Source organism: Ipomoea triloba, chromosome 4 (genome assembly GCF_003576645.1).
Source record: "Ipomoea triloba cultivar NCNSP0323 chromosome 4, ASM357664v1".
NCBI classification, from domain to species: Eukaryota; Viridiplantae; Streptophyta; class Magnoliopsida; order Solanales; family Convolvulaceae; genus Ipomoea; species Ipomoea triloba.
The window spans coordinates 9,794,768-9,822,647 of record NC_044919.1 but is presented as its reverse complement, the minus strand read 5'-3'; the positions used below and the strand labels follow the sequence as shown (position 1 = coordinate 9,822,647).

The 27,880-nt window shown below is 33.0% G+C and overlaps 2 protein-coding genes across 2 annotated transcripts; both read left to right on the top strand.

The window, feature by feature from the left end:
* Positions 1-11,725: 11,725 nt before the first annotated feature.
* Positions 11,726-12,889, top strand: LOC116015767 (F-box/kelch-repeat protein At3g23880-like). The gene has a single exon (XM_031255940.1). It carries the CDS (start codon positions 11,726-11,728, stop codon positions 12,887-12,889), a length of 1,164 nt encoding a protein of 387 aa, XP_031111800.1.
* Positions 12,890-20,785: 7,896 nt separating this feature from the next.
* LOC116015766 (F-box/kelch-repeat protein At3g23880-like) lies at positions 20,786-26,091 on the top strand. Its single transcript, XM_031255939.1, has 3 exons — positions 20,786-20,821; positions 20,935-21,069; positions 24,883-26,091. The coding sequence occupies exons 1-3, from the start codon at positions 20,786-20,788 to the stop codon at positions 26,089-26,091; spliced, it is 1,380 nt and encodes a 459-aa protein (XP_031111799.1).
* The last annotated feature ends 1,789 nt before the right edge of the window (positions 26,092-27,880 follow it).

Genomic DNA, 27,880 nt, shown 5'->3' with positions numbered 1-27,880 from the left:
CTCAACCTTCAAACAATTTGCTTTTCTGTTCAAACTGCTGCATTCCTAGATTCTGCAGCATCAAACTCTTCATAAACTATTGTTCTTGCTTTTCCAAAGCAGTTTCCAGCCCAAGCTTCCAACAATGACCCCTTTTGTCATCATTATCATGAGCTATATCAGGACTGTCACTGCAAAAAATCATCTTCCACCAGGGTCCCATCTTCTGTTCTGATTATTGTCAACTAGAATGAAATCCCTCCCTGGGAGTGATGAGAAGTGAGGGAATCCTTCCAGGCTTAATATGTATAAGAAACCTTTAGGGAGTGCACTCACCCTTCTATATACAACATTTTGTCCTTCACATTTGTCAAGAAGCCACTGTGCAATACAATTCACTCTCCTGTCACATTTTAACCATTCAACTCTCAGTCCCTGCTCATCCCCATCAACCCTCACCTACTCTCCCTCAATCTGAACCCTTCCCAAGCCTCTTTTCTTACACTCTCCCTCAATCTGAACCCTTCCCAAGCCTCTTTTCTTACACCAACCCTCAATCTGAACCCTTCCCAAGCCTCTTTTCTTACACCAACTCTCAATCTGAACCCTTCCCAAGCCTCTTTTCTTACACCAACTCAAACATTCCTTCAGCATTATCATCTCCATATCCCTGTCACCAGAATATACTCCTGTCATAACAAACTCCCCCTTAGAGTTTCTAATCATAAAGCTGTAACTCCCCTTCTTTACAGCTGTGTTGATTTTTATCCAACCCTTTGGTGGCTTGCACCAGCTTGCTTCTCTTACCATCTTGCTACATTTGAACAAATCAGCTCTCCTCAATATATAGTTCCAGTTAGGAGGAAATGGATCCCATGATGGCCATTTTCTCATTATGCAATCCACCATGTCTCTTGTGACTTTGAAGATTATCCTGGCCCTAGATGGACTTTCCTTTCCATACTTGCACTGGTTGTAATGCACCCATAATTCCCATAAGATCACCACTGGCAATTTGTGAGTTAAGAATCTGATCATTCTATTTCTAGGTTTTTTCTTCCACCATTCATAACACTACTGTCACTACTGTTTGACTCAGCCATGTTTGGTGAGAACTATTGATTTCTGTGAATGCAAAACAGGTAAGATAGAAATGTTTCTCTAAGTTCAATTTCATTGGATTTTAAAATGCATGTACCCGCACAGACACACTGTTTTGATGAGATTAAAATTGTTTCGATTCAGAGAAGCTTTGTACTCTTGGACTAGACGTTGCCTTAAGGATTATTATGACTTTGAGCGATTATATTATCAATTGTAATTTTGACGATAGAAGAATGGAGACAAAGGCGAAAGCTTGAAACATGATTATGGGGTATATTTCTTCCATTGGAGTGGGGGTTTTAATTTATTGCATGCATGGAGAAAAAATCTATCTATATTCGTCCTAGGCAAATTCCATACATACCTTTAATTTCATTATAAAACTACAGATTCATTAAAATGTCATTATACATTTAATTTTCTTAATGAGTGAATTCCATGAATGCTTCCATTACTATTGACATTTATCAATTTTTATCTCAGATTGTACTTTCAATTGGACCATGAGTTAATCCCATGACTATTGATCTTTAAGAAGAATTGTCATCATTTATGTATTTTCAATATGACCATCAATGATCCATTAACTATTAATTATGTTCCAAATTTAGTCATCGCATTAAATATTCATTTAGTAAATATTAAATTTAAGGGTAATAATGTAAAATTAGCTAGCGGAATTGTCTCTCGAGATTTGCATATTAAAAGGTGATGAAACAAATAATATAATCGCATCAAATTTGTTGCAGAGACTTATCGGTAGCTACCATGGTCCAAATTTGCTTATGCATCAACCTATTCTTCACATTCCTACTAATGTAGAACCCAATGTATTAAGTTTATGAACTCAATTTGCCCATCTCAACAACAAGCCAATTTTTACATTCTTACCCTTAAATTTAACGCTTTCTAAACGAATATTTAACCTGAGGACCAAATCTAGAAAAATTTAAGAAAGAAGGTCATACAGTATATTCCTACATGTCATTATTGTCATAAGAAAGGCCATACGAAGAGTGACAACATGTTATTTCTACATGGATCAAAGGATGGAGAAATAAAAGAGAAACGACGCTCTACCATTTAAAAAAGCAAATTTGGGTTAAGAACTCATATGTGGTTCAAAATTTCGCAGCAGATCCCATGTTCGAAAAGATTTGATGGATTAGAGCAACGTACAGTTCCCCAAAGCTAAGCTTATAAAAGACCGGTACAACTTATGTCTACGACATCATCATCTTCTCGTTCTATTAATTCATATCTTCAATCAAAAGTAATAGAATGTCTAATTGCTAATGAAAGATGCAATAAAGAAGCTAGAATAAAACACACATGAATCTAAAAGACTAACAACATGTTTGATTCATGGAATATGCTTAGAATGGTATAGAATTTCTATGAGTACGATTATTCCATCATTTGGTAAGTTTATGTATTCTTGAAAATAATTTTCTCAAGAACATGATTCATTGAATAAATATATTTTATTATATAATATATTTCAATAATTTGAATGCTTACGTGATTTCTATTTCTAAAATGAACCGAAACCTAAATACAATTTCTAAAATATATTAAATCCAAGAACCAATGCAAATAATGGAATATAATTCCAATTTTATATCTTGCTTTTTGATTCTCTATTGAATATTATTCTTTTGAATATTATTCTTTTTCCTCCAAACTGAATTATGCAAACCAAATATACTACTTTAGGGGTTACTTGTATGGATTTTTTTTTTCCATTTCCGTTTCCTACATTTCCATTTTGTATTCTCCTTACCTTTTCTAAAATTAATTAAACAAATAGACCCAATTCGATCTCTAAATGTAATTTTCTTATGGGCCCACCCAATTTCCTCTAACTCCAAATGTCTAACCCTAACCCTAATTATATGCTCGTTACCATCCCCTGTACCCTATCCCGCTCCCCTCTCTCAAAATGGAAAACAAATAGGCCCAGCCCAATTCTATAAATGGAATTTGTTTTCGTTTCCTCCCGTTCAAATGTCTAACCCGAACCCTTTATATGCTCTTTACCATTCCCCCCTCTACCCACTCTCTCTCACACTCTCTCAGAATCGAAATCCTCTCTCTCTCTCAAGTCTCCTCTCACTTTAATCCTCTCTCTCGCTCTCAATCTCTTTTGACTCTCGTCTCTCAATTGAAAAACAAGGTATATATACATCTATCAACCCGATTTCTTCAGCCGTCGCGGAAACTCCTTAGATTGAGAAGGTAATCTCTACTCTCATCTCCTTGGCTAGCTATAACACATGAAAATTTATTTTGTTGTCCGTTTGAACAACCACAAAAAAATTATTTTATTAGTAAAGCATGGATATATTCATTTCGAAACATATTTTATTAAATACATTTTCTATCTTAATTTAAATTTTGGTTACATAATACACCCGCATTTACAAACATGTCCGCAATTAAAAATGAGAAAGAGATAAAAAAAGAAAAAAAAAAACACTACAAAACTTGAAATTGCTTTTGGGCTATTTTGTTACAATTATCTCTCTATCTCTATCTCTATCTCTATCTTTCTCTTTATCTCTCTCTCTATCTCTGTATCACTCTCTCTGCATATATAGTTCTAAAAAAATTTCAAGATTTCATTTTCACTAGAAAGCTATTAATGTGTTCAAATCTATTTATCTATCAATTTATAAAATATGAAACTAATTGGTATTAAATTTGTTTCTTCATAAGGCAATAAAAATGTACTGACAATTGGTATTAAATATTCATTTATTCTTATTGATAATTAGTTAACAACTAAATAAATGAATTCTATAATAATATACATACTGGAATTAATCAAATATGTAACACTAGCAATATTTATTGGAATCTTTTTGTAATTTGTATGGCTTTTATCCCCTTCGTACTGACATTCAAATTTCTTGTGGATAGTGGGAAAGATGGGGGTTCGGTATAAATATATAATAATAATAATTATTATTATTTTGGTTTTCAGATAGCAAAAGGAATTTTAGACGCACAATCAAGATGCCATTCCCTACTCCTAAGCGCCATATGCCACAACCAAATTTGAACCAAGATATAATCACGGAAATCCTTAAAATGCTGCCCGTGAAGTCTCTGTGTAAATTTAGGTGTGTTTCAAAAGCTTGGCGTGACATAATCTCATCTCCAGAATTTGTCAAATTGCACCTACATTTTCAATCGAAAAAGGATAATAAGGTCATGACATATAGCAGTTTAAATTGGATTATTAGCTATATGTCGTTGTTTTCTATTACAGAAAACAAGCAATCTTCATTTCGCAAGTTTATTACATACGACCGCTCAGTCTCAATTCCGGAGGGTGGTTTCGAGTTTTTGGGTTCTTGCAATGGGCTCTTTTGCTTTCGCGGTAAACCGCAGCAAATAATAATTTGGAACCCTTCATCAAATGGAAACCTCAAGACAATCCCAGATGTCAGGCAGTTGGGCTACCTGAGAATTTTTGGATTTGGGTACGATGAGCGTCATGATGACTACAAGGTGGTTTATGCTTATAATGCTCACAACGGTGATGAGTATGTGGTTTTGGTGTATAGTTTTAAGCATGCAACATGGAAAAGAATTGAAAGAGAGTTTAGTAGTGGGTTTGTTAATCCCATAATTGCCGTGTTTGTGAGTGGTTGTCTCAACTGGTGCAACAACAACTTAGCCGACAATGACTGGAAATGGAACCTAATTTCTTTTAACTTAACCACTGAAACTGCCAAAGCTATGGCGTTACCCAGCCATCAACATGGGGCTGCTATTTGTATAAGTGAATCAAGAGGATTTCTTTTTGCAGGTTTTCATCACAGAAGTCAAATGGAAGTTTGGATGATGAATGAGTATGGAGTTGAAGAATCTTGGACTAAACGAGTCTGCATCTCAAACTTACCAGTTCATCATCCACTTCCCCGGGGTTTAGAGAACACTGCATACATGGCTATATGTAATGCTAGAATCGCAATTGCACATGTTTCAGAAAGTGGTGATATTCTAATGATGGTTGGGCGTCAGCTGAAGCTCCATAGGCCTAATGCTAAAAGGGGTAAGAATTTTAATATCACCTATGTTCTTGGTTATATGGTAACTAGCTACGTGGAGACCCTTGTTTCACCAGCCATGATTGGTCTGTAATTTATGATTGATGTAGTGGGCTACCAAGCAGCCAACAACGTAACAACAATGGTTGTAAGTTAATTGTTCATGTCATGTTGGGGGAAGAACATTTTGCTTTTTGATGCCTGCAGTGTATTTAGAGGTTATCATCAATGACTTTATGATAATATAATGTTGAAATAAATATGAAATAGAATTATTATTGTGTTATTTGTGTATGTGCATTATGAAGTAAATATTACTAGCCATGTTTGGTGAGAACTATTGATTTCTGTGAATGCAAAACAGGTAAGATAGAAATGTTTCTCTAAGTTCAATTTCATTGGATTTTAAAATGCATGTACCCGCACAGACACACTGTTTTGATGAGATTAAAATTGTTTCGATTCAGAGAAGCTTTGTACTCTTGGACTAGACGTCGCCTTAAGGATTATTATGACTTTGAGCAATTATATTATCAATTGTAATTTTGACGATAGAAGAATGGAGACAAAGGCGAAAGCTTGAAACATGATTATGGGGTATATTTCTTCCATTGGAGTGGGGGTTTTAATTTATTGCATGCATGGAGCAAAAATCTATCTATATTCGTCCTAGGCAGATTCCATACTTACCTTTAATTTCATTATAAAACTACAGATTCATTAAAATGTCATTATACATTTAATTTTCTTAATGAGTGAATTCCATGAATACTTCCATTACTATTGACATTTATCAATTTTTATTATCTCAGATCGTACTTTCAATTGGACCATGAGTTAATCCCATGACTATTGATCTTTAAGAAGAATTTTCATCATTTATGTACTTTCAATATGACCATCAATGATCCATTAACTATTAATTATGTTCCAAATTTAGTCATCCGATTAAATATTCATTTAGTAATAATTAAATTTAAGGGTAATAATGTAAAATTAACTAGCGGAATTGTCTCTCGAGATTTGCATATTTAAAGGTGATGAAACAATTTTTTTTTTGGTGTGGATGAATTGAAACAAATAATATAAAAGCATCAAATTTGTTGCAGAGACTTATCCGTAGCTAGCCTGGTCCAAATTTTCTTATGCATCCATCTATTCTTCACATTCCTACTATTGTAGAACCCAATGTATTAACCTTATAAACTCAATTTGCCCATCTTAACAACAAGTCAATTTTTACATTCTTACCCTTAAATTTAAGGCATTTTTAACGAATATTTAACCTGAGGACCAAATTTAGAAAAATTTAAGAAAGTAGGTCATACAGTATATTCCTACATGTCATTATTTTCATAAGAAAGGCCATACGCCAGTGACAACATGTTATTTCTACATTGATCAAAGGATAGAGAAATACAAGAGAAATGACATTCTACCATTTAAAAGGCAAATTAGGGTTAAGAAGTCAGATGCGATATGTTACAATTCCACTATCTTATTAGCTGACACTTCTACAAAATCCTTAGACGCAGATCGAATTGATGTGCCAAGGTCCTCGTTGGGGATCTGCAAGAGATTGGATTAAGACAAGAATTGAGTCCGAAGGCCATGTATTCCGTGTTCATCTACATATTCTGACAGTCTATCTATTCGTTTTGATGAAGTCCAGTGTGCAACAATTACCAATTTACCATACATTTCAGACCGTTTGTTTTTATCATCCCTAGTAAATCTAATTTGAATATTATTCATCCTATTGAGATTTACCCTTGTTGATGCTACAGCTCAGTAATCTTCGGCTATCACTTTGCCAAAAAGGGGTAGAAATGAAATTTATTGATGAGAAGTCGTTTGATTGAGACTATCAGTCAAGCTAATATAAAGCGCACAGTGAAAGACTTTGAAGTTGCTCGTAGGCTAATTGGTTAACAACTGGATGCTGATCGGATTGATCCTGCTACTGTCTTACTTCGACTGAGACTTTAAGATGTTGAACCATACGTTGCTGCTGCTGCTGATCAAGTCAATGAGGAAGAACCCCCTGCTGCTTGATTTACTTTGTATATTATTCTGACAAAAAGTGGGAGTAGTATACATTGAGGGAGAGTTTGATAATTTGATGGAGCTTCTTTAAAGACAATTGACTACTTGATTTTACATGCCTCTTTATGCTTGGTCACTTTTATTTGAGTCTGTAATGTTCGAACAAATATCCTTTGGAAAGGACTTTTATCTTTATGTTTGTCACTACTCTTTTGCTTAAGTTTTTTGGTTGTTTAATTGTATTGTTCTATTTCAAGTTGTTTTGCCAAATAATAGGCAAAGGGTGAGTTTGTTGGTGTTTAAGTTTTATAAATCCCAACATCTAATTGGCAAATTATTATGGCAAACTAGATAGGTTAGTTAGGTTTAGTGTCCGTTACAGTACTGAGTAAAGATTTGGCATAACTGAAACTATATCAGAGCCTTTGGAAACTATATAGACAAGACAATACAGATTTGGCAAATTATTATGACAAACTAGATAGGTTAGGTTTACTGCGTTGTTGCTTCTCAAAATAAAGTTCTTTTGGCGCACTCTAATGAGCTCATCAAATGTCTCCTTTGTGTACCGTACCCTATAATATTGCATAACTTGAAGGCACGTGCCTATAATGTTCATATGCTTTAAGACATTTATTCGAACAGTAAGACTCATTAAGCCCTAAAAGAACTATGGAATACCGAATCCAAATAAATAGTTTGATATGACAACCAAACTATTTATTCATTTATCCTAAGAGTGTAAAATTAATAGGCATGATGTGTACCCTATAATTCCATCTAATCAATTCAATTATGTTAAAGTTGACCACCTAATAACACAATCAATTAACAATTTGTGATGAATGGATAAAACATAATGATTCTTGGTGCGCAACAAGTATTTTCTTGTTTTTGGAGAGTAAACCACCGCAATGAAAGTTGGGTGAGGAACTTGAGCTTACTTCTTCACAACCCAATCTCACCTTCGGAAGTTAGGAGATTGGGACCCAAGAATTCCTTTGAGCTTATGAGTTTTGGATTGAGTCGTCATGGAAGTGGGGCAATACCTTGCTCTAATTCTAGGTCGAAAGATTCTTTAATTCTAACGCGCATTTTTAGTGACATTCTTAATTGGGTATTTCTCCTTATTTTCTTCGGGTTGTTCATGTACTTAGGAGGTGGTTATCCTTATTTCGGTAGAAGTTGGGGCACGAGATAAGGATAGAGGTATAGCCATGTTGGAAACCTTACACGGGGATTATGTGTTGTGAGCGATGAGCCCACACTACTTCTATTAGCCTTGCACAAGCATGAGCAAGCCAACATATAGCAGTGCCTACGTACCGCTTGGGGCAAACCACGTGCGACCGTACAAGTGTTTCATACATGGCACCGTTCGAGGATGTGGTTCAAAATTTCGCAGCAGATCCCATGTTCGAAAAGATTTGATGGATTAGAGCAACGTACAGTTCCCCAAAGCTAAGCTTATAAAAGACCGGTACAACTTATGTCTACGACATCATCATCTTCTCGTTCTATTAATTCATATCTTCAATCAAAAGTAATAGAATGTCTAATTGCTAATGAAAGATGCAATAAAGAAGCTAGAATAAAACACACATGAATCTAAAAGACTAACAACATGTTTGATTCATGGAATATGCTTAGAATGGTATAGAATTTCTATGAGTACGATTATTCCATCATTTGGTAAGTTTATGTATTCTTGAAAATAATTTTCTCAAGAACATGATTCATTGAAAAAATATATTTTATTATATAATATATTTCAATAATTTGAATGCTTACGTGATTTCTATTTCTAAAATGAACCGAAACCTAAATACAATTTCTAAAATATATTAAATCCAAGAACCAATGCAAATAATGGAATATAATTCCAATTTTATATCTTGCTTTACCCAGCCATCAACATGGGGCTGCTATTTGTATAAGTGAATCAAGAGGATTTCTTTTTGCAGGTTTTCATCACAAAAGTCAAATGGAAGTTTGGATGATGAATGAGTATGGAGTTGAAGAATCTTGGACTAAACGAGTCTGCATTTCAAACTTACCAGTTCATCATCCACTTCCCCGGGGTTTAGAGAACACTGCATACATGACTATATGTAATGCTAGGATCGCAATTGCACATGTTTCAGAAAATGGTGATATTCTAATGATGGTTGGGCGTCACCTGAAGCTCCATAGGCCTAATGCTAAAAGGGGTAAGAATTTTAATATCACCTATGCTCCTGGTTATATGGTAACTAGCTACGTGAAGACCCTTGTTTCACCAGCCATGATCGGTGTGTAATTGATGATTGATGTAGTGGGCTACCAGGCAGCCAACAACCAACAATGGTTGTAAGTTAATTGTTCATGTCATGTTGGGGGAAGAACATTTTGCTTTTTGATGTGTGTACTCAGAGGTTATCATCAATGACTTTATGATAATATAATGTTGAAATAAATATAAAATAGCATTATTATTATTGTGTTATTTGTGTATGTGCATTATGAAGTAAATATTACTAGCCATGTTTGGTGAGAACTATTGATTTCTATGAATGCAAAACAGGTAAGATAGAAATGTTTCTCTAAGTTAAATTTCATTGGATTTTAAAATGGATGTACCCGCACAGATACACTGTTTTGATGAGATTAAAATTGTTTCGATTAAGAGAAGCTTTGTACTCTTGGACTAGACGTCGCCTTAAGGATTATTTTGACTTTGGGCGATTATATTATCAATTGTAATTTTGACGATAGAAGAATGGAGACAAAGGTGAAAGCTTGAAACATGATTATGGGGTATAATTCTTCTATGGAGTGGGGGTTTTAATTTAGTGCATGCATGGAGCAAAAATCTATCTCATTGCGTCCTAGGCAGATTCCATACATACCTTTCAATATGTACTTTCAATATGACCATAAATGATCCATTAACTATTAATTATGTTCCAAATTTAGTCATCCGATTAAATATTCATTTAGTAAATATTAAATATAAGGGTAATAATGTAAAATTAGCTAGCGGAATTGCCTCTCAGGATTTGCATGTTTAAACGTGATGAAACAAATAATTTTTTTTGGGTGTGGATGAAACAAATAATATAATCGCATCAAATTTATTGCAGAGACGTATCCGTAACTAGCCTGGTCCAAATTCTCTTATGCATCAACCTATTCTTCACATTCCCAATAATGTAGAACCCAATGTATTAAGTTTATGAGCTCAATTTGCCCATCTCAACAACAAGCTAATTTTACATTCTTACCCTTAAATTTAACGCTTTCTAAATGAATATTTAACATGAGGACCAAATCTAGAAAAATTTAAAAAAGAAGGTCATACAGTATATTCCTACATGTCATTATTGTCTTAAGAAAGGCCATACACGAGTGACAACATGTTATTTCTACATGGATCAAAGGATAGAGAAATACAAGAGAAATGACATTCTACCATTTAAAAGGCAAATTAGGGTTAAGAAGTCAGATGCGATATGTTACAATTCCACTGTCTTATCCGCTGACACTTCTACAAAATCCTTAGACGCAGATCGAATTGATGTGCCAAGGTCCTCGTTGGAGATATGCAAGAGATTGGATTAAGACAAGAATTGAGTCCGAAGGTCATGTATTCCGTGCTCATCTACATATTCTGACAGTCTATCTATTCGTTTTGATGAAGTCCAGTGTACAACAATTACCAATTTACCATACATTTCAGACCGCTTGTTTTTATCATCCCTAGTAAATCTAATTTGAATATTATTCATCCTATTGAGATTTACCCTTGTTGATGCTACTGCTCAGTAATCTGTGGCTATCACTTTGCCAAAAAGGGGTAGAAATGAAATTTATTGATGAGAAGTCGTTTGATTGAGACTATCAGTCACGCTAATATAAAGCGCACAGTGAAAGACTTTGAAGTTGCTCGTAGGCTAATTGGTTAACAATTGGATGCTGATCGGATTGATCCTGCTACTGTCTTACTTCGACTGAGACTTTCAGATGTTGAACCATACGTTGCTGCTGCTGATCAAGTCAATGAAGAAGAACTATATAGTTCTAAAAAATTTCAAGATTTCATTTTCACTAGAAAGCTATTAAATGTGAATAATTTCATTTTTTTAAATTCTTATTAGCAGTAAACTAAAAATTAAATATTCATTTATTCTTATTGATAATTAGTTAAAAACTAAATAAATTAATTCTATAATAATATACTTTGTTTAATCTAAAGGTAATAGTTTCCATTCATGTTGTCACTGAGGGATACTAAAGACTGTTAAGTTGAGCTTCCTTAGTAAGTTTTATTTCCCAAAATCCACTTTTACAATCAAATTTACTAAACCATTTCTTACTAGCTATTCTCTTTGTTAAATTTCTTTTATATGGTAAGAAATATCCATCAAATATTATTTTCTTGTTAAATTCTCTATAATCAATTACCATTCTAGGTTTTCCTCTTTTTTTCGTTCACTATGTTTTCTTACTTTAGATCAATCTATCATTTTCCGACAGGGCAACCTATCCGTATTCCCAATATGTCGATGCTATCCCGCGCTTCTAATCGTCAGAAAGTAAGCAGCCTTCCTCGGAGCCAACTTTCTCATCTACCACAGGACCTCATATTCTCTGGCGTTCTGCCAAGGCTGCCGGTGAAACCTCTGATGCGCTTCCAATGCGTTTCAAACGGGTGGCTTGCTATGATCTCATCGCCGGATTTCGCCAAATCCCACCTGAATACCCACAAGAATGACGAGGAGGATAAACTCGCCACGTTTTCTGCCACCGATGACGGGCTCCACTTGTCCCTCTTTCCCATTGTGGTCGAGGAAAATCAGTACCCTACAAACTACTCATTACTTAAGGTCCCGGAAGTGGCTCTCAGGTACATGGGAGCCCACAACGGGTTCCTGTGTTTCCAAGGAATCGACCACAAAGTCGTGGTGTGCAACCCTTGCACGGGGAAAATCAAGAAAATCGACGGGCCTTCCTGGCCGACAGTCTGGATGTATGGGTTCGGATATGATCAACAAAACCGTGACTATAAGGTTGTGTACGGATGTCGTACCCAGATCTCCAACGACTATGATATTTTGGTATATAGTTTCAGGTCCGGTGTCTGGGAAAATACCCCACGCGGGTTTAGTGCCGGGATTGGTAACCCCAACATTGGCGTCCACGTGAATGGGACGCTAAACTGGCCAAGTAGCACAATGGTAGGTCGTGACAATTGGGAATTGAAGATTGTGTCTTTCAATCTGACAACAAATTCCGCCGCCATTCTTTCGTCGCCCAATCCCGAAAGGGGCGGAGAAATTTCCATATGTGAGTCGAGGGGGTTTCTTCTGGCGTCTTTCTTTCACACAGAAAAGGTGAGTGTTTGGCAGATGAGAGAATTTGGGGTGGAAAACTCATGGACAAAACTGGCTTGTGTCGTAGAGTTGTTACCTAAGTCAATCTGTAAGACGGCTATGCTTACTGTTGCGGTAATATGTAACAACGTTTCTCTTGTGTATGCAATGAAGAAAAGAAATCTCATCGTAAAAGTGGGGGAGCACTTGAGGATTTACACACCTGAAGAGGGTAAAAGAAAAAGGATAATTGAAGTGTGCCGCCCAGGCAACAGGGGTTTTAAGGCGATTCTCTTTCGGGAGACGCTTGCGCCGCCACCATGTCTTTCCGATGATGGAGTTCTAGGTTGAGCATGTCGTGTAGGGAGGGGAGTGGAGTTTTAATTTGCTGTCTATATGTCTTGTTGGTTTTGAATTTACCAGATTTTGTTTTAAAAGAATAATGTAGAATGAATTGAAGCTGCATGTGTTAGGTCATCATATTATTGTAGTAATACCCATCTATGCTTAGCAACAAAATTTATGCACGGCTGTATGCTCATTAATCATTATACGTGTTAAGAAATAAAATTGGAATGAGCATTATATAATACGGAGTAGTTTTTATCATTGTCTATATCAAAATTAATAAAGAGTTTGGTAATCAACAGGACAACAGATAGCGGATAGCGGCAATAGTTTTGACCGGTGGATTGTATTAACCGTTTGTAAAAAGATGTTTAGTAAGATTAATTGTTTACTATTAACGATTAAGAGGTAAAAAAGACAATAATAATAATAATAATTATAATAATAATAATAACAATAACAACCACAACAACAACACCAACAAGTATTACATTTTAAGACAATAATAATAATAATAATAATAATAATAATAATAATAGTAAGATTAATTGTTTACTATTAACGATTATATGTATAATGTAATACTTTTAAGTGAAAATACAATACTTTTCATTTTGATTTAAAATTATTACATTTTTTCTCAAAAGTATTATATTTAACAGTAATGATCACTTGTCAACATTACTTATTATGAAAAATGTAATACTTTTTATCCTATAAGTAACAAAAATTGTATTCCTGATTAGTATTATATTTGAGCATGTAAGTATGACATTTGCACATATAAGTATGACATTTGCATGTTGCTTCAACCCGACCCGACCCGTCTCACGAATAAGGATCCATGAGACGGTCTCACACAAGTATAACCCATAATTTTATTAACAAAGCAAATAATAGTAATAATAATAATAATAATAATAATAATAATAATAATAATAATAATAAGCCACCAATGTGAGAGTTATACTCAATGGGCAAATTATATCATGGATCAGATCGGAGTTTACCTTGCATGATGAACCTTAGTCCAAAATGACATTTAAATTATGTGTATACATTTAATATATTATGTGCCTACAATAAACAAATTATGTGTATACAAACGCATTATGTAAATAAATCTAACACACATAACTTGTTAACTACAAACACATAATATGTTAACTACAAGTACATATTATATTAACTGCAAATAGTTAACTTTATATTATGCCCCTGTAGATAATACATTATGTGCATGTAGCTAATAAATTATGTGCCCTCGATTTATTTACAGGCGCAAAATTTATTAACTAAAGGTACAAAATATTTTAACTGTAGATATATAATTTTTTATTTACTAAGATCTACAATATAAGGTGGACTTTGGTCCTTGGTATAACATCAATTGGCACCCCAATGGCTCCTTATGGGCACCAAACACTGATCCTTCCACCTAATGGCGGGGTCAATGAGTCACCATGATTTATCCTTCCACTATTCACTCAGGCAGGAGTGTGAGGTCCTGAGAGCAAAGGAATTTCACCTTTTGATAGGCAAAGCATGCATAATCGAGTACTTATGAGTAATTAATAAGTACACTAAGGGTCAGTTTGGAAACTCAAAAAATGTTTTCGGGGAAATGGTTTCTAGAAAATTACTCATTCTCAGAAAAGCATTTTAGTTTTCTAGTGCTTGGTTGAATGTCAGAAATTTGTTTTTTTTTGTTTTTTTTTGTTTTTTTTTTTTGTTTTTTTTTTGTTTTTTTTTTTAGCTAAAAGTTAAAGAAATTGTAATTTTTTTGTTAACTTTTCTGAAAATGAATATATTATTTGTTATAACAACAACAACAACAGTAACAACAACGGGTAGTGTTGGTGGTGCTGGTGTGTTGTGTGTGGTGTGTTGGTGTTAATAATTATTCAAAAACTACGAGAAGAGATGGACTAGAAAATAATTAAAGGGTCTAGAATATGTCTTTTCTACTAAAAATTTAGACTTTTCTGTCAAATTGAACTTTTTTTGTTGACTTGAACAGTTTTTCTTTGACGCTATTTTTTTTTTTAATACCCAAACACAAAAAAAAAATAAAAAACAAAAAAAAAATTCTGAAAATCATTTTTTGAGTTTTTAAACCTACCTTAAATTTTCTGCTAGCTAGATGAATCAGATGCTTACACAACCCATGCAAATGAAAATCACTGTAGTGTTTATTATACACTTTACCCATCTTCAGCTTCTTGTTCTTCGACCCACACACTATATTTATCACCAAACTTTCATGGCTTGATCCAACACGTCCAAGGCCGGCGATGTTTTCTGTCGTACGCCAACAACAATTCATTAATTAACCAACGGTAGGCGGTGCACACTTACTCTCTCATCTCGTCTTATTTAGGAGAGAACGTGAGAATTGCATGAATAGACACAATCTATTAGATGAATGCATGCACAACTATTTTAAGGTTTTCATCACTGTCATCTTGGCATGTTTGAAGTAAATTGTATGCATTCATGTAGTTGATTGTGTACATCTTCCTGTGAGAACCTACAAACCAACACAATGCACAAAAACTATTCCAAGAAAGATTGTGTACATTAGCATAGGTGTGACACCAGAACACACCCTATGAGAAAATTAAGAACTAATTTCAGGCTTTAGTCTTACATCTCTAAAAATTTGACAAATCAGATTGCATTCTAAAAAAATCGAGGTGACATTTTCATAACTATCGTCAATTCACTTTGCAAACTTGAACACTTAATGTAACAACTAGATATGCAAACCTGGATAAATTTTAAGAAATCAATGAAAAAGTTAATTTTAAATTTAAATCATAAATGTTAGACCATAAGCAGTAAAAAGTGAATTGCTAAACAAAATAAAACCAAAAACTCAGTCATAAACTCTAAAATTGAAACTCTAAATGCAATGCACTCTTGCTAAATGTAATTTTTTAATACTAAATGTGCAAACCTAGAAAATTTTGAGAAGTGCAGATTTTAGTGTTCAAGTTTGCATAGTAAAATTGATAATAATTATGAAAATGTCACCGCATTTTTTTTAAATCGTATCTAGTCCATGCGATTTTTACGGATGTAAGGCTGAGATGAATTCTTAGTTTTCTCATAAAGACTTATATATGAAGGCATACGTGTGATAATTAGCATATTTGTGAAGGCATAAATTACAATTTTCCCTAAATTGATTAAAGAAAATTCGGATTCATAAAAATAAGAGTTAATTTTTTTTTAGTTTCTCAATTTATATGTGTTATTCTACTTTTCAAATAATGGCGTTAATATGAAGACAATTTGGTCTATTTAGTCTACCATCATCTCGCTCATGCATCTTTGTTATAAGAATTAATTCCTTTGTTGGTCCTAGCATTATTGTGACATAACCATATTTTTGCTACATTATTATTATTATTGTGACATGACCAATTTTTTTCATGTATCAACAAATATGTTTAAATAGCTTTAAACTTAAGAGCATTTTGATCTATTCAACTTACCATCCCCTTAGCTCCTCTTTGTTCCAACAAATCCTCAACCTTGCATCTAATTTAATTCAAACCTAAAAGGGAGATTTTGAGTGGTTTATGAAAAAAGAAGCTTTAGGTTTGAAATTAGTTCCGCAAGGTTGAGGATTTATTAAAAACAAAGAAGAGTTGAGAAGATGGTAGGTTGAATAGATTGAAATACCCTCATGTTTAATATCAATTAAATATATTTGTTGATGGAAGACAAAAAATGATCATGCCACAATAATGATATAGGACAAAAACTATTGGTCATGTTAGGAGTAATAACAAAGGAATTAATTCTTAAAACAAAGAGTGAGAAGATAGTAGGCTAAATGGACCAAAATGACATCATGTCTAATGTCTTTTAAACAAATTTGTTGACGGATGACCAAAAAATAGACATACAACAATAATAAAAGTACCACATTAAAAAAGAAATTAACTCTAAAAATAATAGTATGAATTCTTTAAAATAATACTAATAGATTCATTATCACATAAATATATTATCTTTTTTTTTTGTATAAATAAAATCAATATATATATAAAAAAAATATGGTTTTAAAGTTATCTCGTTGAGATCTTTTAAATGACACATATATTGATATACTTTTTCGATCAATATATCGTTCTAATAATTGTATAATAAACCTATAGTAGTGACAATAATAACTTTATGAACCTACAACATCAACTTAATAAATCTTTAGTAGTAATTTCCTAATTTTATGAACTTACCTACACTAGTAACGTAATGAAAAAACAATAGTTATTTAATATATCTATAGTAGAGATTTTATTAATATATAGTAATTACTTTTTATATATTATTAATTTGTAGTAATAACTTTGTAGGCTTACCATAGCAACTTTATAAATTTACAATAGTGATTTTATGAACTTGAATTTATAATAAAATTTTCTTTGATTCTAGTAATAGTGAAAACTTATTCGTAATAAATACTCACTTGTAACAATTACCATACTATATTTGACCAAAAAAAGTTATCATAATTATCCCACACAATAGTGTTAATTATTATTTTTTTGCCACAAAAATAGTTTTTTGTGACTAAATTGTAAAGTGTCACAAAATATTTGTAACTAAACGTCTTCATTCTTGTAGTAGATTGTTTTAGCTGGCTCCCCTTTATTTCCTTTCAGCTTTTAGGGCTAGACAAGCTTAGATTACATATCATCAACGCATTTTCAAAGCTTTTAATTGCGGAGTGAAGTCGGATTCAACCTCAACCTTGCATCTTATACAAAAGCTTTTTCTTACGTACTCTTTCTTTTATTCCCGATCTTCTACAATGTACTTAGTATTCATATGCGCTTTTTACTTGTTCTTGTTTCGGAAGTGTGAGTAGTTCGATTTAAGGTTTGGATTAGGGAATAATCCCTTTCCTAAGTGCTAGTTATGTAGATCTTCCATAAAGGGGGAAAGATCCAATTCTAGAGTTCACACTTGTGAAGAAATTTGTTTTTAAAGTCTTGTTGATTCTTGGTGTGCAACAAGGATTTGCTTTTTTTTTTTTTTTTGGGAGACTAAACTACCGCAATAAAAGTTGGGGGAGGAACTCGAGCTTCCATCTTCACAATCCAATCTCACCTTGGAAGTTGAGAGATTGTGACCCAAGAATGCCTTTGAGCTTAATTAAGAATACCGCAATAAACATATGCTATCCTTGAATAAATATATTTTATTATATAGGATATTTCCATAATTTGAATGTTTACCTGATTTCTATTTCTAAAATGAACATAAACCTAAATACAATTTTCCTAAAATATATTCATTCCAAGAATCAAATAATGGAATATAATTCATATTCTATATCTTACTTCTCAATTCCATATTGAATCTAATATTATTCTTTTTCCTCTAAACTCAATTATGTCAATCAAATATACTTTATGGGCTATGTTGTATGAATTTTTTTTTTCCATTTTTGTTTCCTACATTTCCATTTTGTATACTCTTTACCTTTTCTACAATTAAAACAAATAGACCTAGTTCTTTGAATGGAATTTTTTTGTCGGCCCACCAAATTTCCTCTAACTCCAAATGTGTAACCCAAACCCTGTATATGCTTGTCACCATCCCTCCTTCTACCCTCTCCCCTCTCTCTCTAGGCAACAAAATCCTCTTTGTTATTCCTCGATTTCCATTTCATATATTTCCCTTATTATACTCATTACCTTTTCAAAATGGAAAACAAATTAATAGGCCCAACAGAATTCTCTAAATGGAAATTGTTTTCTTCGACCAACCTAATTTCCTCCCGTCCAAATGTCAAACCCTAACCCTTTATATGATCTTTATCATTTTCCCTTCTACTAACACACACTCTCACCCTCTCCACATTGAAATCCTCTCTCTCAAGTCTCCTTTCACTTTATTCTTCTCTCTCGTCTCTCGATTGAAAACAAGGGTTCTATACATCTATCAGCCCGATCTCTTTAGTCGTCATCTAAACTCCTTAGATTGAGAAGGTAATCTCTAGTTTCAACCTCTTTCCTAGCTATAACACTTGAAAAAGTTTTTAGAAGTGTAGATGTATGTTGTCCATTTGAACAAAAAAAAAAAAAATTATTTTCTTTGTAAAAAAATTGAAATTGGGAAAACATGGACAAGTTTTTTTCGGAACATATTTTATTAAATACATTTTCTATTTTTATTAAATTTTGGTTACTTAATACACCCATATTTACAAACTTGTCCACAATTGAAAGTGAGAAAGAGATTAAACAAACTACCAAACTTCAAATAGCTTTTGGGAGATTTTGATACAATTCTCTTTCTCTCTCTCTATCTCTCTATCTCTCTCTATATATACTTCTAAAAAATATTCAAGTCTCCTCTCACTTTATTCTTCTCTCTCGCACTCAATCTGACAACAAATTGAAGATTGTGTCTTTCAATCTGACAACAAATTCCGCCGCCATTCTGTCGGCACCCAAGCCCGAAAGGAGCGAAAACATTTCCATATTTGAGTCAAGGGGGGTTTCTTCTGGCGTTTTTCTTTCACATAGAAAAGGTGAGTGATTGGCAGATGAGAGAATTTATGGTGGAAAAATCATGGACAAAACTGGCTTGTGTCCAAAATTGTTACCTATCTCATGGACAAAGATCCATGAGACGGTCTCATACAAATTTTAACAATATATATTGTACATGTGAATTTTTATTTTTTTAATCATACAACAATAAATGCCTAAATTAGGAAAATTCTTGAATGTCTTTCATTGCAACCCCTCCTAACAATAAACAAATTGGGTATTTTGGCTCTGTTTGATACAGCTTATTTAGGAGCTTATGGCTTATTTTAAGCTACTAATAAGCTATAAGCTCTGTTTGGTAATGTTCTCAAAATAAGTTAGTAGCTTAAAATAATAGCTTATTTTGAAACCCTACTTGTGGTAGCTTTTCAAAAATAAGCTAGTAGTTTTTTGACTTTTTTTCCATCTTTATCCTTATTATTTTAAATAAATGATATCCTTTACCCCTCTCAATTAAAACCCTTTTGACATTTTCTTTTCATTATGTTTGGTTATAATTTCCATTTGACATTTGCGTTTGAACATTAATTTTTGTATGAACTAATCTTATGAATTATAAACATTTTTTTTACTTTATATATTTTCAAATATATGTTCTTACTTTATATTTTATTTAAATATATTGATTTCATTATTTTATATTTTAATATATAAACAAACATATTTAAATTTAAAATTATTTAAATTGTATGAAGATGTCCTTTTTAGTCTTTTTACATTTATCATGGCTTATCAAAAAGCTAATTTTACCAAACACTTTTAAGCATAACAGCTAGTTGAACAGCTCTTCAGATTTTAACTTCGAGCTTATAGCTTTTCAATTTTCAGCTACTTTTCAGTTTCAGCTACCTTTTCAGCTAGGTTTGCCAAACATAGCCTTTGACTCGATCAAACTACTAAAAATTTACACTAAAATACTTCTCATATATAGTAATATACTAGTTTTGAACGCGCATTGCACGACTGATTTAATGCCCAATATTTGTATTTAAATAAGTAATTGCTACTTGGACCATGGTCTATAGTAAAATTTGTTCCTGTGTAATAGGCTAATAGATGGTAAACCATTAAAAGAAATTTTATCAATTTTCATCATATCAACTCGATCTATTGAAAAAGAAAAAAAAAAACTTAAATGTTATTTGTTCCCCAATTTGGAAAATAATTAAGGGTGTAAAATACTCAGAGAAATTGCCATAATAGGCATTCAAGATGGATAGTACTGCGTTTCTTCACTATAAATAAGAATCATTTCGTACACTTGATATACTACTTTCAGATCAATCCATCATTTTCCAATCGGCAGCCTATCGCTATTCCCAATATGTCGATGTTATCCCTTGCCTCTAATCGCCACAAAGTAAGCAGCGTTCCTCGGAGGCCACCTCCTCATCTACCACAAGACCTCGTATTCTCTGACGTTCTGCCAAGGCTGCCAGTGAAACTCTGATGCGCTTCCAATGCGTTTCAAAGGCATGGCTTGCTATGATCTCATCACCGGATTTCGTCGAAACCCACCTGGATCTCCACAAGAATGATGAGGAGGATAACCTCGCCATGTTTTATACCACCGGTGATGGGCTCCACTTGTCCCTCTTTTCTATCCTGGTAGAGGAAAACTAATACCCTACAGACTACTCATCACACGCGTATGCACACATTAATATATATATATATATATATATATTACACATAAAAATCCACCAGGTCGGCCACCTTTGAATATAATATTATTCTTTTTCTATTTCGGTTTCCTACATTTCCTTTTTGTATACTCCTTACCTTTTCTAGAATTAAAACAAATATACCCAGTTCTTTTAATGGAATATTTTTTGTCGACCCACCCAATTTCCTCTAATTCCAAATGTGTAACCCTAACCCTTTATATGCTTGTTACCATCCCCTATTCTCCCCCATTCTACCCTCCTCATACTCTCCCTCTCTAAGCAACAAAATCCTCTTTGTTAATCCTCGATTTCCATTTCATATATTTCCATTATTACACTCATTACCTTTTCAAAATGGAAAAATAAAATTATTAGGCCCAGCCCAAATCACTAAATGGAAATTGTTTTCGTCAGCCAACCTAATTTCCTCCCGTCCAAATGTCAAACCCTAACCCTTTATATGATCTTTACCATTTCCCCTTCTACCCACACACACTCTCTCTCCCTTTCCGCACCGAAATCCTCTCTCTCAAGTCCCCTCTCACTTTATTCTTCTCTCTCGCTCTCAATCTCTTTTGACTCTTGTCTCTCGACTGAAAAACAAGGTTTCTATACATCTATCGGCCCGATCTCTTCAGTCGTCAACAAAACTCCTTAGATTGAGAAGGTAGTCTCTAGTTTCAACCCATTTGCTAGCTATAACACTTGAATTTTTTTTAGAAGTGTAGATGTATCATGTATGTTGTCCATTTGAACAACCACAACAAAAAATAAAAATAAAAAAAAATAAAAAAAAAATTCTTCTGTTTTTAAACTATGCAAATTGTGTTTTTATATTCCTATAATTTCTAACACTAATCAGATCTCATTTCTCTTATGGTAGTAATAATCCGAGGAATAACTTTACTGCTTAGTTATTTTTTTTGCAGACAAATTTTAATTTTGCAGTACTGGGCAATTACCAGTGTAGCTACAATGATTATAAATTAACACATAAGAAGTGCAATTCAAGTCAAGAGACATATGGAGGATTTTAAGTAAAGCATTGTTGTTGAAGTAAAAAATTCAAGTAAAAGGATTCGTGGGGTAGGCTAGTTAGATTCGTAGGAGTATAAGGGATTTCTTTCTATAAATTATGTACATAAATTAGTTAATATTCTATATCTTAATGTTTCTAATCTTGTAATTTCTAATTCATTATATTCAATTTGTTCGGCAAATTGATTTATTTGTTGAGTCATTTCTTCTAGATTTGCTTCTATTTTTGTAATTTCGATTCTAGTCTCTATTTTAGTTTCTTTTATTTCTTGGGCAAATTGTGCTATTGTGTGATGTTTCTCTTGACTTTTATTGTGTACTTCTTTAATAATTTCATAAGTCCTTTTTATTTCTATTAAGTGTTTTAATAAATTTCCAGCACTAAATTTATCCTTACTACTCATGATTTTAGTCTGGATATTCCAAATTCTTAAATCTTTCTGTAATACGTGTTAATACTGCTCTTCTTTGTTCTGCTGCTAGTTTTTCAAGTTCTACTATCTTTTATCTAGTTTGTTTAAATTATTTATTGTTTGTTTACATTTATCATAATGATAGTTTTTTCCTGTCTCATTTTCACACATTATATATTTAGTTCTATGATAATTACTTACCTGATATCAATCTCTTTTTTCTTGCTCTAATTTATTTTTATTATTAATAATTTTATTCCATTCTTTAGTAACATTTTTAGAGTTATTACTAGTTGAAGCATCTCCATTATACTCCATATTAATATATTTCAAGATCTTTTTAAACCTTAAAAAAGGTTGATAAGTTACTAATTTGATCTAATACACTCAAGAATTTAATAAAGCAAATAATATGAACAAACATTATAAGGAAAACACATAATATTCCTCATATAGTAAATTGATTGTTGGAATTTTTTTTGAATATTATCATGAGAGGAATTTAATTACGTACATTAATATAATATAGTAGTATTTTCTTAATATACTATAATATACATCATATAGTAATTTGATTGTTGGAATTTTTTTTTGAATATTATCATGAGAGCAATTTAATTACGTACATTAACATAATATAGTAATTTTTTTTGAATACTATAATATACATCATATAGTAATTTGATTGTTTACGAATATAAAATAAAAAAAATACGCAAGATTCAAATATTTTGAACCATAATTGAATTGCATGGTATATTATCATGAGAAGAATTTAATTACGTACATTAATATAGTATAGTAATATTTTTTTTAATACAATAATATACATCATATAGTAATTTGATTATCGGAAATTTTTTTTTTGAATATTATCATGAGAAGAATTTAATTACATACATTAACATAATATAGTAATATTTTTTTGAATACTATAATATACCTCATATAGTAAATTGATTGTTGGAATTTTTTTTGAATATTATCGTGAGAGGAATTTAATTACGTACATTAACATAATATAATAGTATTTTTTTGGAATATTATAATATACATCATATAGTAATTTGATTGATGGAATTTGTTTTTTGAATATTATCATGAGAGGAATTTAATTAAGTACATTAACATAATATAGTAATATTTTTTTGGAATACTATAATATACATCATATAGTAATTTGATTGTTGGAATTTGTTTTTTGAATATACATCATATAGTAATTTGATTGTTGGAATTTGTATTTTGAATATACATCATATAGTAATTTGATTGTTGGATCTATTTTATTCATAATAAGGCTCTAGCTTGAGTATTATGTGTTCTTACTATGGATTTTACAGGTTATAAATGGTAATGAAATCTTTTCTTTTTATTCCTAGTTTTACTGCTAATACCTCTTTCTCATTTATATGATAATTTTGTTCACTAGGCTTTCATGTTCCTGATCCATATCCACATATTAGAAATATTTCCTTTGTCTATATCTTCTTTAGTATGAGCAACTAATACTGCTCCCCCTCCTATATCACTAGCATCTGTATATAATTCTAGTTGATCATCTTTCTCTGTTAATCTTAATTTTGGTAAGGATTTTACTTCTTTTTTTTTTCAATTCCTCTTTCCATTCAAATATATTAGATTTTCTAATTAAATTTTGTAAGGGTTTTCTAAGTGTTAGTAAATCTTTAATATAGTCTGATGCATAATTTACTATTCCTAAGAATTGTTGTACTTCTTTTTTATTATCTAATTTTTCTTTAAAATCTTTTATTTTTGTTAATATATGTTCTTGTAATTGTAATCCTTCTCCAGAAACTATATATCCTAAATATTCAACTGTATTTTTAAATATTTCATATTTCTTTTCAGATAATAAGATTCCATGTTTTCTAACAGTTTTAATAAATTCATTCAAATGTTCTACATGATCTTTTAGAGTATTACTATATATTAAAATATCATCTACATATACTATACAAAAATCATTTAAATGTCTAAAGACTTTGTCCATTCTTCTTTTATATATTTGTAGTGCATTTTTTTAATCCAAAGGGTAATACTTTTGTCCTTGAGGGTACTAAAGGCTGTTAAAGGTTGAGCTTCCTTAGTAAGTTTTATTTGCCAAAATCCACTTTTACAATCAAATTTACTAAACCATTTTTTACTAGCTATTTTGTTTGTTAAATTTCTTTTATATGGTAAGAAATATCCATCAAATATTATTTTTTTGTTTAATTCTCTATAATCAATTACCATTCTAGTTTTTCCTGTTTTTTGTTCACTATGTTTTCTTACTTTAGATCAATCTATCATTTTCCAACAGGCAGCCTATCCATATTCCCAATATGTCGATGCTATCTCGTGCTTCTAATAGTCAGAAAGTAAGCAGCCTTCCTCGGAGCCCACTTTCTCATCTACCACAGGACCTCATATTCTCTGGCGTTCTGCCAAAGCTGCCGGTGAAACCTCTGATGCGCTTCCAATGCGTTTCAAAGGGGTGGCTTGCTATGATCTCATCGCCGGATTTCGCCAAATCCAACCTGGATACCCACAAGAATGACGAGGAGGATAAACTCGCCACGTTTTCTGCCACCGATGACGGGCTCCACTTGTCCCTCTTTCCCATCGTGGTCGAGGAAAATCAGTACCCTACAAACTGCTCATCACTTAAGGTTCCGGAAGTGGCTCTCAGGTACATGGGAGCCCACAACGGGCTCCTGTGTTTCCAAGGAATCGACCACAAAGTCGTGGTGTGCAACCCTTGCACGGGGAAAATCAAGAAAATCAACGGGCCTTCGTGGCCGACAATCTGGATGTATGGGTTCGGATACGACCAACAAAACCGTGACTATAAGGTTGTGTACGCACGTCGTACCCAGAGTTCCAACGACTATGATATTTTGGTATATAGTTTCAGGTCGGGTGGCTGGGAAAAAACCCCACACGGGTTTAGCGCTGGGATTGTTAACCCCAATGGCGTCCACCTGAATGGAACGCTAAACTGGTCAAGCAGCATAATGGTAGGTCGTGACGATTGGGAATTCAAGATTGTGTCTTTCAATCTGACAACAAATTCCGCCGCCATTCTCTCCGCACCCAACCCCGAAAGGAGCAGAAACATTTCTATATGTGAGTCTAGGGGTTTTCTTCTGGCGTCTTTCTTTCACACAGAAAAGGTGAGTGTTTGGCAGATGAGAGAATTTGGGGTGGAAAAATCATGGACAAAACTGGCTTGTGTCGTAGAGCTGTTACCTAAGTCACTCCATAAGACGGCTATGCTTACTGTTGCAGTAATATGTAACAGCGTTTCTCTTGTGTATGCAATGAACAACAGAAATCTCATCATAAAAGTGGGGGAGCACTTGAGGATTTACACACCTGAAGAGGGTAAAAGTAAAAGGATAATTGAAGTGTGCCGCCCAGGCAACAGGGGTTTTAAGGCGATTCTCTTTCGGGAGACGCTAGCGCCGCCGCCGTGTCTTTCCGATGATGAAGATGATGTCGTGTAGGGAGAGGAGAGGAGTTTTAATTTAATTTGCTATCTATCTGTCTTGTTGGTTTTGAATTTACCAGACTTTGATTTAAAAGAATAATGTAGAATGAGAAGCTGCATGTGTTAGGTCATCATATTATTGTAGTAATAGCCATCTATGCTTAGCAACAAAATTTATGCATGGCTGTATGCTCATTAATCATTATACGTGTTAGGAAAAAATAATATAATAAGGAGTAGTTTTTATATCAAAATTAATAAAGAGTTTGGTGATCAACATAGTTTTGGCTGGTGGATTGTATTAACGGTTTGTAAAAAGATGTGTAGTAAGATTAACCGTTTACTATTAGCCATTAAGAGGTAAAAAGACAATCATAATAATAATAATATTATTAATATTAATAATTTTGTTATTATGCAATAATAAAATAAAAATTAATAGTAACAAAGCAAATAATAATGGAAGAATATCACCCATGTGAATGGAGCAAACCATTTGGCCAGTCCCCTACCACTTAGTGTGCTGACCGTTGGGACGAGGGTTAGTCTTCTGGCCGTCAGCTAGAGGGATACCTTTGGGCAACCCAAAAAAAATAATGGAAGAATATTCACAACATCATAAATTAACCTAACAATCCAACAATTAACCTAGGGTTTAAGAACAGTCACAACTTTCAACAATAGAATTAACCTAGGGTTTAGGAAAATTCAACAATAGTTAGGGATTAGGGTTTAACATTTAAGGACTAACCTGTAGGATGGTGATGAGGCGACGGTGGCACACGGGCAACTCATCAGTTAGTTCTTGGGTGATAGGTTGTTGGTATGAATACATTACCGAGCTCACCCACCACGGGAGTTACACACTAATGGGCAAATTATATCATGGACCAAAGTTCACCTTGCATGATGAACCTTGGTCCAAAATGATATTCAGATTATGTGTATACATTTAACATATTATGTGCCTGCAATAAACTAATTATGTGTATACAAGTGCATATATAATATGTAAATAAATCTAAGGCACATAACTTATTAACTAGAAACACATAATATGTGAACTTCAAGCACATATTATATTAACTGCAAACAGTTAACTTTATATTATGTGTATGTAGATAACACATTATGTGCATGTAGCTAATAAATTATGTGCATTCTGATAATGCTTATTCTTCCATATACTCAAGTGTGTAAAGTCTCTCAAGAAATTGTATGAAAAGTATATCATCAATCCATAAATTGGCTCTCAATTCCACTTCTTTATTGATTAATCTTGTATAACTTAGAGAGAGGAGAGAGCTTGGATTGTTGGTTGTTTCTCTTTAGAGAGAGAGTGAAGAGGGGAAGAAAAAAGTCCTTTACATGTAGGTTTAGGTCTCTTTTATAGGCGTAGTCACGTACTCGTATATGGTTTACGTAAATAAATACTCAGGGCCGTATACCCTTGGTATATTTCCTATCACATTCAATTCGATTTATTTACAGGCGCAAAATGTTTTAACTAAAGGCACATAATATTTTGACTGTGGATATATAATTTTTTTTACTAACGTCCATAATATAAGGTGGACCTTGGTCCATAGTATAACAATTGGCATCCAATGTGGTGGCTCCTTGTGGGCACCAAATTAAACACTGGTCCTTCCACCTAATGGGTCGTTGAGTCACCGTGATTTATTCTTTCCACTATCGTGTTAGGCCGGAGTATAGGGTCCTGAGAGCGCAGGAATTTCTCCTTTTGGTGGGCAAAACATGCATAATTGAGTACTCACGAGTTTTCTAGTATTTGGATGAATGCC